Source organism: Theobroma cacao, chromosome 4 (genome assembly GCF_053813885.1).
Source record: "Theobroma cacao isolate CCN51 chromosome 4, ASM5381388v1, whole genome shotgun sequence".
NCBI lineage: Eukaryota > Viridiplantae > Streptophyta > Magnoliopsida > Malvales > Malvaceae > Theobroma > Theobroma cacao.
The window spans coordinates 31,583,684-31,594,866 of NC_142642.1; the positions used below are offsets into that span (position 1 = coordinate 31,583,684).

Here is an 11,183-nt window from a genome sequence, read left to right on the forward strand (position 1 = left end):
ATATTAAATTTGAAAAGTAATTCTCTCCCTGTTATATAAAATTAAAAATAAATTATGATAATATTAAACTTATAAGATTTGATTTGGATAAAAATAAAGTAATCTTCTCCCGTATATAAAATAAGAATTATGATAATGTCGAACTTATGATTTTCATGTTCGATATTATCATTTTAAATAAAATCCTCAACCGGTAAAAAATTAACATATAAAGAGATTTATTAAAATATGGATTAGATGATAATAATAATAGGAAGTAGGATTAAGAGAGGGGCTTCATTATTTTATTATGGGTAATAAGTAACAAGCAAATTGAAATATGGTAGGAGAGGTATCGTAAGCATGGAAACTTTGTCACGTGGTTCCGGCTTTTAAGAAGGGCGTGAAGCTCTTTGACTCTTTTACTTCTTTAGAAGATTACTTCAAAATGCGTGAGCCAAATCAGATTTAAGAAAGAAACAGCAAAAGCAAAAGAGGAGGAGGCGTCAGGCGTGGCTTGCCTGGCTGTTTCGTTCCACTGAATCACTGTTGCGTTTGCTTTGATTTTTTTTTTTTTTTGTCAAAAGGTGAGAAAGAGAAAAAAAAGAACATGGTTACGTTTGCAAATCCACAATGAGTAGGAGGCTATTTGCGTAAAACTCAATCACTAGCTACATTTACCCTTTTTTGTTCATGGTCTCTGTAGGTCATACATCTGCTTCACTCCACTCGCTTCAATCCTGCGAATGGGTTTGCACTCTGCTCTGCTGTGGACCTGAAGCTCTCGCTGCTTGGAATATTAAAACCTCAAAACTGAAAGCAAGACGAAGAACGGGAAAAAACAATGGTCTCAGACAACAGCTCTGTCACTTCTTCTAATCGTTCCCCGTCATCCAAGTTTGGCAACTCCTTCACCACTCGGTAATGTATATTTCCTCTTGACACCCACACCCATATGCACATGCATGATGCATGTGTGTTATTTAGTTTTACATTTATACTTGGCTTGGCATTTGGCAAGGCAAACACTGATCATGTTACTTGCACAGAAGTTATATTACTTCTTTCTTTTCTTAATGATTAGTGCATTTGCTTTGTATGGTTTAGTGTTTACTAATACACTAATTAAATTGAATCAGAGCTTTTTCCTTTTGTTTTCCGGTGATGGTTTGGATTAGAATAATGAGATCTCGTCTTGTTCATAGGTTTCTTTTTAGATTAATAGTTCATTATTCTAATGTTATGTTGGACTTGTGTTGGTAATTACAAATATTCTTTTTATGATTTTTCTGACATTTATTTAATATATTTCTTTTTTTTTTTTTTGTATAAGATCATTCTGTTTGATTGAGTTTTCCTTAGGCTCTCTACTTTCCCTAATTGAGAGTGAAGATAATGATCTGGAGAGTGAACCTGGTAATTTGCTGTTATTGAAACAACTGGCTAACCAAACAGAAAACAAAAATTCTTATCAACCTTAAGCTACCAAATAAAAATTGTTTTTGTTACTGTGGTTTTAAAATAACTTTTGGCGACTTTGTTTTATGTTGGCACTTGTCATTGTGCCATCATATAGATCATAATTTGTTAAGAAGTCGAATGCCTTCGGTCAGAGAGCATTTGAAATGTTCGATGTTGGGAGGACGTAGTTGTATGGACATTATCTTTGCACTTATTAAAAAATGATGTTGGGTCTTTAATGCATTGTTAATCAAGTTCCCAGACTGTTTTGAATCAACATGTTGATACATGTCATCCATAATTCATTTCACTTTCAGAGTGTAAAGAAGCCCTGCAAATCATATGTAGACTAAATATAATTAGTTCATTAATGGCTGGTATATGCTTCTTCTTCTTCTTCTTCTTCTCTTTCTACTTCTTTAAAAAAATTTTCCATGCCTTCAGTTGCTTTTTCTACCTTTGTTTCACATTTCTCTTTTCTAGGAATAAAGTAAAAAAAAAAAGGAAAAAGAAAAAACATTCATATTCTAAGCCTGCATGTAGTTGTCTAGAAGGACCTATCACTAGAAAATAGGGCATTTTTATATGGTCCCAATTCTGTGGTTGTGCTACTTTGCCAAAAGTTCATTCTGGTACAATATTGTTTAATATACTGCTAGCCAATTTGGCATTACTGACTTCAAGTTCTTCATGCAGAATCTTTTCAGATGTTGCAGGGGATATTACAATTTCTGTTGATGGAGAGTCCTTTCTACTGCACAAGGTAAGCTTTTCTTTACAATCTTTAAGCCACTCTTTTTGTATATTCTAACGAGTTGAGGCCTGGTTCATATTTATTGTTTTGGTATATGAGTTCACTAAAGCGCTTTGATTTTAAGGTTTAGCTGTTGTTTTTTAATTTGACATCATTGAAGCTTAATAGACATTTTGAAAATTTGGAATCAGATCTTTCCAATCCAAATAGGGAAAAGAAAAGAGTAACCATTTTATGACCAAGCATCCCTGAACAATTCAAAACATAGCTTTATTTTGCTGGATGTTTACTCTGTAATGAGGGTATAGGTGGGTAGATATGCACTGGCAATGTGTTGGCAATTGCAACACTATTAGGTTAGCAATTGAACTAATGGGCTTAATTTTTGCCTCGCACAAAAAGAATATGTGAAATTCACATTTCGTAAGTACTTCAAAATTAATTGAAGTATGTTTTTTTGTTTTGGTACTCTCAAGTTTCCATTGGTATCTCGAAGTGGAAAGATCAGGAAAATGATTGCTGATGGTAAGGATTCTAATATTTCAAAATTGGAGCTCCTCGACTTGCCAGGAGGACCTCAGACATTCGAACTTGCCATGAAATTCTGCTATGGCATGAACTTTGAGATCACAACCACAAACGTTGCCCCTCTGCGCTGTGCTGCAGAATATTTGGAAATGACTGAAGACTACCGGGAAGAAAACCTTATGGCACGAACTGAGATTTACTTGAATGAGGTTGTGGTTCTAAGTCTTGAGAAGTCTGTGGAAGTCCTTTCTACGTGCGAGACACTACCTCCAATAGCAGAGGAAGTGGGAATTCCAAATAGATGTGTGGAGGCTATTGCCATGAATGCATGCAAGGAGCAGTTGGTGTCAGGTTTGTCTCGATTAGACTGTGCCAGTGAAGCTACAGAACTTAAGAGTGGATGTCTGGAGTGGTGGATTGAGGATTTGTCAGTTTTAAGGATTGATTATTATCAGAAGGTTATATGTGCCATGGGGAGAGTTGGTGTTAGACCGGACAGCATTGTTGAATCATTAATGCATTATGCCCAAGCATCACTGAAGGGTGTTGGAAAATATCAAAGTTGGAATCCAGTAAGAATGAAACCAAGTCCTGGCATTGGAGAAAATGACCAGAAGACAATTGTGGAAACCCTTGTAAATTTATTGCCAGCAGAGAAGAGCTCTTCCATTCCGTTGAGTTTCCTTTTTGGGATGCTTAGGATGGGAATTATGGTGGAAGCTACCATGGCCTGCAGGCTTGAGCTTGAGAGGAGGATAGCTTTTCGATTGGAAATGGTTTCACTTGATGATCTGCTTATACCATCTCTCCTCACTGGAGATTCTCTATTTGATGTTGATACGGTCCACAGGATACTTGTAAATTTTCTGCAGCTGATTGAAGATGAAGAAAGTGAAGATTGTGGGTATGAATCAGAAGGCCTTGGTTCTCCGAGCCATGGTTCTTTGTTGAAGGTGGGACGGCTTATTGACACATATTTAGCAGAAATTGCTCCTGATCCTTATTTGAGTTTGCAGAAATTCGTTGCTATGATAGAAATATTACCCGATTATGCTCGAGTTATTGATGATGGGCTTTATAGAGCAATTGATATATACTTGAAGGTAGTTTTCTTTTCACAATTAAATATAATCTCATAACATCTTGGAAATTATTCTATGCTTTCCTTCTAGTGAAGGGTATATGTTGTTCAAACTTAAGGGTTTTTTTCTCTCAATTAGTAGTATCGTGTAACTTTTGTGTCTTTTGATGGCTGAGATGCTTTTCAAGTATATAGTCAGACTCTATGAACAGAATCATCATCGTCTATCTTGGAACTGAAGGCATATGTTGACCTTCGTTCTTCCCCCCACTTTCCCAACAGCACTACCACCCAAAAAATCTCAGCTGTTAGTGTTATTCACCTGGTGTTATTATTATTTAATTTCTTAAATATTCTCTGTTGGCTCAAATTCCTTTGAAATGGGTTAGTTCTGCCACTTTTTCCCTGTAGGAACTTCATTGCCTGCACAATTCTTACCTTTTCTCTTAATTGGGATTTGAAACAATCATGCGTTTGATTTTAAAGGAAACCTTTAGTCTCCTTTGGCAATGTCTGTTTATGGTTTCAAAGGCTGACCTTGCTTTGTTTAATACCACTGATTAGTATTCTTTTGGCTCATTTGAATTTTTAATTGAAAAGATGAGAGAATCTAGTTGAAAATTAGCATTGGAATGCTATATATGCATCTGAGTCATTGACTTTGTTTATATTGGGTTTAAGCTGAGCTAGATATTTCAAATTTTCTTTTAGGCTCATCCAATGCTAAGTGATCAGGAGTGCAAGAAGCTCTGTAAATTCATAGACTGCCAGAAACTCTCTCAAGAAGCCGGCAATCATGCTGCACAGAATGATCGACTCCCAGTACAGATGGCAGTTCGAGTCCTATACTTTGAGCAGCTTCGTCTGAAGAATGCCCTGTCTGGAAACTCTGGAGATGGATTCCTGTCCCAGAAAATAAGCAGTGGTGTCCCCAGTGCTGCCATGTCCCCTCGAGACAACTACGCTTCTCTGAGAAGGGAAAACCGAGAACTCAAGCTTGAGATATCGAGAATGAGAGTTAGGCTGAGTGAGTTGGAGAAGGAGCAGATGTTCATGAAACGGGGGATGATGGATAAGTCAGGAAATGGGAAAACTTTCTTTACCTCTCTATCTAAAGGGATTGGAAGGATCGGGATTTTTAGTGGTCCTGCTGGAGGAAAACGACAAAAATCAAGCCGGAAGTCTCGGGGATCAGACGGGAAAACCGGAAGGAGTCGCAGGTATTCTGTCTCCTAAAATTTTTCATCTTGTTGTATGCTATTCAATACTAGAACGTGAAGCTTCTGAATGTATATACGACTTATCCTGAATTTCTTGACATGCTATTCATTCGTAAGTGGTTGGTTAAAGCAATGTTCAGCCTGGACTTGAGCATGTGCTCGTTCTCACACGGTAGCTTAACAACTACCTACCCCCAATTCCTCCAACCTAACCAGCCCAGAGCCCACCACGATGCGGGCCTCTAAATAATGGGGCGAAAGGGAGTGGAGCCTTTTCTTTTCTACTTACAATGTGCAATGGTTTTTTCACCATTCATTAGTCCTAAACAGGCCTTGAGGCATCAGGTTTGCATTCCAGGACGAGAGGGGTGAAATTTATGGGATGGGAAATCAGGGTTAGCTCAAGGCTATATGTACCAGACATTTGTCCCGTTACCTTTATTTATTCTTAGTGGTAAGTATTCGATTCTAGCACCGGCAGAACCAATGAGGTAGTGAGTGGCAGGTGGTGGCAGTCGTAATTTTTCAATTTTTAATTTTTATTATTATATATATAATTTGATATATATAATATAATTATTTTTATAATTTGATATTGGATTTTAAGATGAATATATAAGAAGCTGAGAGAGCTTGAGAAGTCTCAAAAGTTTAACACGGTTGGTTGTTGTATTTACTTGGTTTTCATATAACTAATATTTAGTTTCATTATTTATAGGAAAGGAGAAGTGAAGAGTATGTTTGGTGTAGGATTAGAGCGTGGCGGAGGGACGAAGAGACCGTTTTACCGAGACTATTTGGCCATATGGGATACCGTTTAGCTCGATCAATTGGCCCCCATCCGTTATTAGTATTTTATTTTATTTTTTATGGAAAACTTTTGTAAATCAGATGTAAACTAGCAATGATTATATATGATTATTTTTTTTGGGAATTAGTATCTCATTCATATCATTGGTGCAATTTTACTAATTAAACAGAACTTATTGAGTGTGATGGATCCCCATGATCTAATTAGGTCAAACGTATACCATACATTAAAACTTAATTAAACAAGGCAGCTAAAGGTTACTCCAAAATTATTTGCAGAGTACATTTATCTCAAATTGACAAACAGATGGAGAGAGTAATTAATACCACTTTCAGAAAAATACACAAAGGCTGAATTAAGTTGTGAGTCTGCTTGAGTGATTTATAGTAAGAGACAAACACAAAGGATAGAGATTGGTCAAGCACCCACTTGTCCCACCAGACGCCTTCGAATCTGCATCCATAAAATTAAATAAGTAACAAATTAAAGCCCAAAACCCTTCACTTGCCATTTCACAAATGATGCTGATCGACGCATTAAGAAAAAAAAAAAGAGCCTACGTCCTTCAGAAAACACCGAATAAGTTCATCATCCTTACCAAATTTGTCACTGTATTATGCCTAATTAATATAAAATTAATGAACTAGTCAACATTTGAGAAGGATCGAAGAAACCGAAACGAAAAAGGCCAATATTAATCTATCTAATTTCTCTGGTTTGTAGTTTAAGTTACGGTTTGTGCCAAAACAATTACGTTTTGTAGTAGATCTATATAAATGTCAAGGAGTCAAACCTCTCAAACCTGCAGCAGGTAGGATGATGCATGTTTCTATACAAATTAACATATATATCTTGCTTGCTAATCATTTTCAGTAATTTTCAACTTTCTTTTTAATTTTTTCTTCTACCAGCGATGAATTTTACCTCTGGTAGTTTCTGTCTGAAAGCAACATCCAGGCGTGCATCTAAAGTATTCTCGCACACTATCTTCCCATCTTCTGAAGCCAACACAACTCCGCCCGAGCTTAATTTGATCATGCATGCATATCTATTAGTACTATAATTAAACCAAGCAAATAAAAAGGTTTTCTTTTCTTTATATATATATATATATATATATATATATATGTATGGTTTGCATGCATGCAAGCAAATTACTATTATGAAGGCAGGCAGGCAGGCAGTAGAATAGGCAGAACAGAATCATAGTAATTAATTAGTATAAATTACCAGTAAGGGTCATGGGAATCTGCATTAGAGGGAGGGGGTGGAAGGTAAACGTTGTCGATGGTAATTTTAGGGGGTTGTACTTTGAGTTTGTCAGCGTACTCCCGTTTTGCTTCTTCTAAGACAGACTCAACGACCTTGCGATCAACCTCTCTGCACCGCAGCAAAACTGCTACCTCCCTCAGCCTCACCAGACTCTGCATGTATTATACCATATGTATGATAATCAAGAACGAAATGATTAATTGGGATTCATGCAATGCATGATAATTAATGAATATGATTCAGAGCATTAGAATGCAAATTAGCGAATTAAGACCTGAACAATCAAAGCTTTGAGGAGTTTTTTATATCCCCTTTTGTCATTAGAGAGACGCAGAAGCTCCTTCCTGGCCGATTCTTTTATGGAATTCACCAAATCATCCTGTGCTTGAAGAACTTTTAAGCGCGACGCGTTCAGTTGCATTGAGTACTGGCTGCATTCATTCATTCCCATCAGACTTCAGCAAACAAATTAATAATAACAAGGCATGCAATGATTGTTGCAACTAGGCTCACATTTTCTTCCGGACTTCCACCTGCTTTGCCTTGCGCTCATACTCTTGTTTGATCTTTCTCCTTTCAACTTCAACTATTTGCAGCTTCTCGATGTTAAATTCCTGAACATTTACATCATTGTTAGCTTAGGAAACATATATACATCTATATATCAAGAGAAGAAGAAAAGGTAATAAATTACAAGTCAACCTCTTCAGCAGAGACAGATATCTCGTTGGCTTTCTCCTCAGCCTCCTGGCGGATGAATCTGACCATCTGCTGGATTTGCCTCGACACATCTCCGTCATTCATTCTTCTTCACTTGCTCTTGCTTAATTTGCTACTTGATTAATTGCTAGGGATTTTCACCAACAAAACCAATCAGATAGGATTGATCAGCGACGAGAAAGAGATTGCATTCCTTTTCTTTCTTTTCTGTTTTGTCAGTTCTGTACGTTGGGAAGCTAACAAACAAAACTACTTCCTTCCCCTGTCTATGGCGAAATTTCCTGCGAACTTTATTTCGGTTTTGGACCTTGAATGAATCCAAATTATGAACCATATTTTAATTTATTTATTTACAAAATTCTTAAAGAAATTATTTTTAATTATCATTCTATAGTCCTGTGGTGAAATTTTTAAAGTTCATAAACGAGGTTATATAATGAGGAAATTGTGAGAAAAAGATCTCGTGATAAGGTGATTTCAGAAATAACCATCCATATAAAGTTATTTGTTTCTAACAAAAAATAAGCATGAGTAGACCAAAATGTCCTTAAAAACATCGTTTTAAATAAATGCTCAGCTGTTTGAGCTATCTGCCTCCCGCCAGAGAGAAAATAGAAAAAAATAAAAATAAATGCGTGCAACTGTTTGGGCTCGGTCATCTTTCTCTCTCAACTTTCTGAACTGTCTTAACTCTGGCAAGTCTCTGTTGAGCACCATCGTTGTCAGCTCTCTCAGATCTCTGAACTGTATGAGCTCTGTCAACTCTCTGTTGAGCACCATCGTCATCGGGCTGTGGTCTATCTCTTGGTATCTGGCCACATTGTCGTAGATTAACAGACCCTATAGCATAGATGACATCAAGGTACCTGTTATTGGGTTTATTTCTGCAACACACTTAAATTTTTGAAACATTTGGTGTAAATTAAAAGATGGATTAGAAACATTGCCCAGAGTTGTTACACGCCATGCATCTATAACATGTGTTAGAGTTATTTTAACGCGTCACGACTATTCCTGACGTGTTGTGGGTTAACTAGTTTTTTGGGTTGTTAGCGTGTCACGGCTATTCCTGGTGTGTCATGGGTTAACTGAATTTATGGGTTTTTGACGTGTCACGGTTGTTCCTGGCATGTCGTGGGTTAATTGGTTTTTTGGATTTTTAGCGTGTCACGACTGTTGGTGTAATGAGTCAGTAATTACAGTGATTGACATGTCACGACAGTGATGCATGGCGTGTCACGACATTTGACTTGATATGCATGGCGTGTTACAACATTTTACGTTATATGCATGGCGTGTAGCAACACAACTGACAAATTTTTTATCACGGCATGTATTGTGTAAAATGATTGACAATATTTTTTTTTCAAAATTTCAGTGGGGTTCCAATTGTGCGACTTGTGATAAGACACGATGGTCAGTGGGTGGATGGCATTTACAAGGGTGGTGAGTCACGAATGCGGGGGGTTAGGAGTGATTTGTCGTTTGTGGGCTTGACAAAGCTAGTTGAAGATGTTGTTGGGGTAAACTTAGAAATTGACGAGATTGAGATACGCATTAATCAATACACCCGGAGAGCTATCACGGCCAATTATCAAGGACAATGAGGATGTTGCATTAATTTTGCTAGAACAGAGGAATGTTCCGGCTGTGTATGTTAGCATTAAGGGACGCCAAACAAATGTTATATCACATGAAGAAGTTGGACAACATGGTAATCAGCTTAATCAAAATGAGATTTACAATGCTTCACATATACCACAACATTTCGTCCGTAACCCACAACAATGGCAATTGAGGTATACACAAGAGTTTGTGTAGCCTGGTAGACAGACGACATTCGCAGAATAGTTGGCTGCACAGTTCCAATCAGGATGTGCATCAAACCAATTTCTTGCTTCTCTTGAACAAATACAATGATCGGGTGAAACTATAGAGTGTGTAATGCCATTGTCAAATGAGAATACGACAGTTGAGGACAACAATGTGAGGTTGGATGGTGACACTGTGACGCTGGAGGATAATACTGCATTTGATGAGGGAAATGAGGATTTGTTCACTGTCGGTGAAGATAGATTTAATGACACTTCAAATGATGGGCTTGAACAATCACAAGATGACAGTTCAGACGATGACTGCCTTTATGACAGTGACATTCCAATTTGTAATAATGTTGAAGGCAAAACAGAACCTGTTGAAGGTGTTGATGTAGGAGATGTTCAGTGTGATGACCCCATATACAATAACCCCATCGCTGGTGAGAACGGGATTTGTTCCCTTGATACATTGCTCGATGACAGTGATTAGGAAAGGGGAAATGCAGGGATATCTCGTACGTGGGTAATTGTAGGTGCAGAAAGGTTCTCTTTCCAAACAATGACCACTGAGGAGTCAACATGTGCCGAAGATCGCTTATACAAAGGAAGAATGTTTTCATTGAAGGCCGAGTTGAAACGAGCTTTGAACATGTTGGTTATAAAAGAGAAGTTTGTGATGAGAGTAAAAAGGTTATGTAAAGCTCGTTATAAGGTTGGTTGCAAGGACAAGGCATGCAAGTTTAGTGTTCGTGCAACGAAGTTACCTGATATAGGAGAATATTGGCAAGCTCAGACATTCCACAAAGTACATACTTGTACCGTTGATGGTTTGCAAGGGCAGTTTCCAACTACGAGTGCGAAAATGATTGGTGAACTTATGTCACACAAGCTTCGGGCTAATGGAGTAGCATTAAGACCTAAGGACATAATTTGTGAGATGAGGGTTTAATGGGGATTAGAATGCTTGTATGGTAAGGCTTGGCAAGCGAAGGAGTATGCGGAGAGGCTTGTTTTCGATCCACCGGAGGAGTCATTTCAACTACTACCATCGTATTTTTATATGTTGGAACAAGAAAATCCTAGCACAGTGACTGTAGTGGCTACTGCTGAGGAAAAGAGATTCAAATATTGTTTCTGGTCATACGGGGCTTGTATTCTGGGGTTTAGGGATGTAATGCATCCTACGGTTACAATTGATGCGATACATCTGAAAGACAGGTTCAAGAGTGTTCTGTTTGTCGTTGTATGCAAAGATGTGAACGAGTGCGTATATCCAGTTGCATTTGGCATCGGCCATGTTGAGGACGAAGACTCATGGATGTAGTTTTTTAACAAGCTGCATGATGCGGTTGATTGTCCTGAAAGCACTATGTTCATTTCTAATCAGCATCTCGACATTAAGAAAGCAATCCAAAATGCATAGCCAGAAGCGCACCATGGTTTATGTGGTTACCACTTGAAAAAAAAACTTTAAAAACAAGTTCAAGCGTGACGATGTTTGTATGCTTTTCACCCTTGCTCGAGATTGCTATAAGGTGGC

The 11,183-nt window shown here is 37.7% G+C and overlaps 2 protein-coding genes across 4 annotated transcripts; one reads left to right on the forward strand and one right to left on the reverse strand.

The window, feature by feature from the left end:
• The first annotated feature begins 690 nt into the window (after positions 1-690).
• On the forward strand, positions 691-5,950 carry LOC18602184 (Phototropic-responsive NPH3 family protein). 2 transcript variants are annotated; one of them, XM_018120223.2, is made up of 5 exons: positions 691-900; positions 2,137-2,203; positions 2,671-3,825; positions 4,515-5,023; positions 5,742-5,950. In XM_018120223.2, the coding sequence occupies exons 1-5, from the start codon at positions 824-826 to the stop codon at positions 5,842-5,844; spliced, it is 1,911 nt and encodes a 636-aa protein (XP_017975712.2). In that variant the 5' UTR covers positions 691-823; the 3' UTR covers positions 5,845-5,950. The 2 variants fall into 2 exon arrangements, with proteins under 2 accessions (XP_017975712.2, XP_088661347.1); XM_088805221.1 differs by lacking the exon at positions 5,742-5,950 and having other exon boundaries at positions 4,515-5,191.
• Positions 5,951-6,034: 84 nt separating this feature from the next.
• On the reverse strand, positions 6,035-8,052 carry LOC18602185 (V-type proton ATPase subunit E2). Of its 2 annotated transcripts, XM_007033412.3 has the most exons (6): positions 7,809-8,046; positions 7,620-7,720; positions 7,381-7,537; positions 7,065-7,258; positions 6,759-6,858; positions 6,035-6,287 (listed from the first exon to the last, which is right to left on the reverse strand). In XM_007033412.3, exons 1-6 carry the CDS (start codon positions 7,908-7,910, stop codon positions 6,252-6,254), a joined length of 690 nt encoding a protein of 229 aa, XP_007033474.3. In that variant the 5' UTR covers positions 7,911-8,046; the 3' UTR covers positions 6,035-6,251. The 2 variants fall into 2 exon arrangements, with proteins under 2 accessions (XP_007033474.3, XP_007033475.3); XM_007033413.3 differs by lacking the exon at positions 6,759-6,858 and having other exon boundaries at positions 7,809-8,052.
• Positions 8,053-11,183: the final 3,131 nt, after the last annotated feature.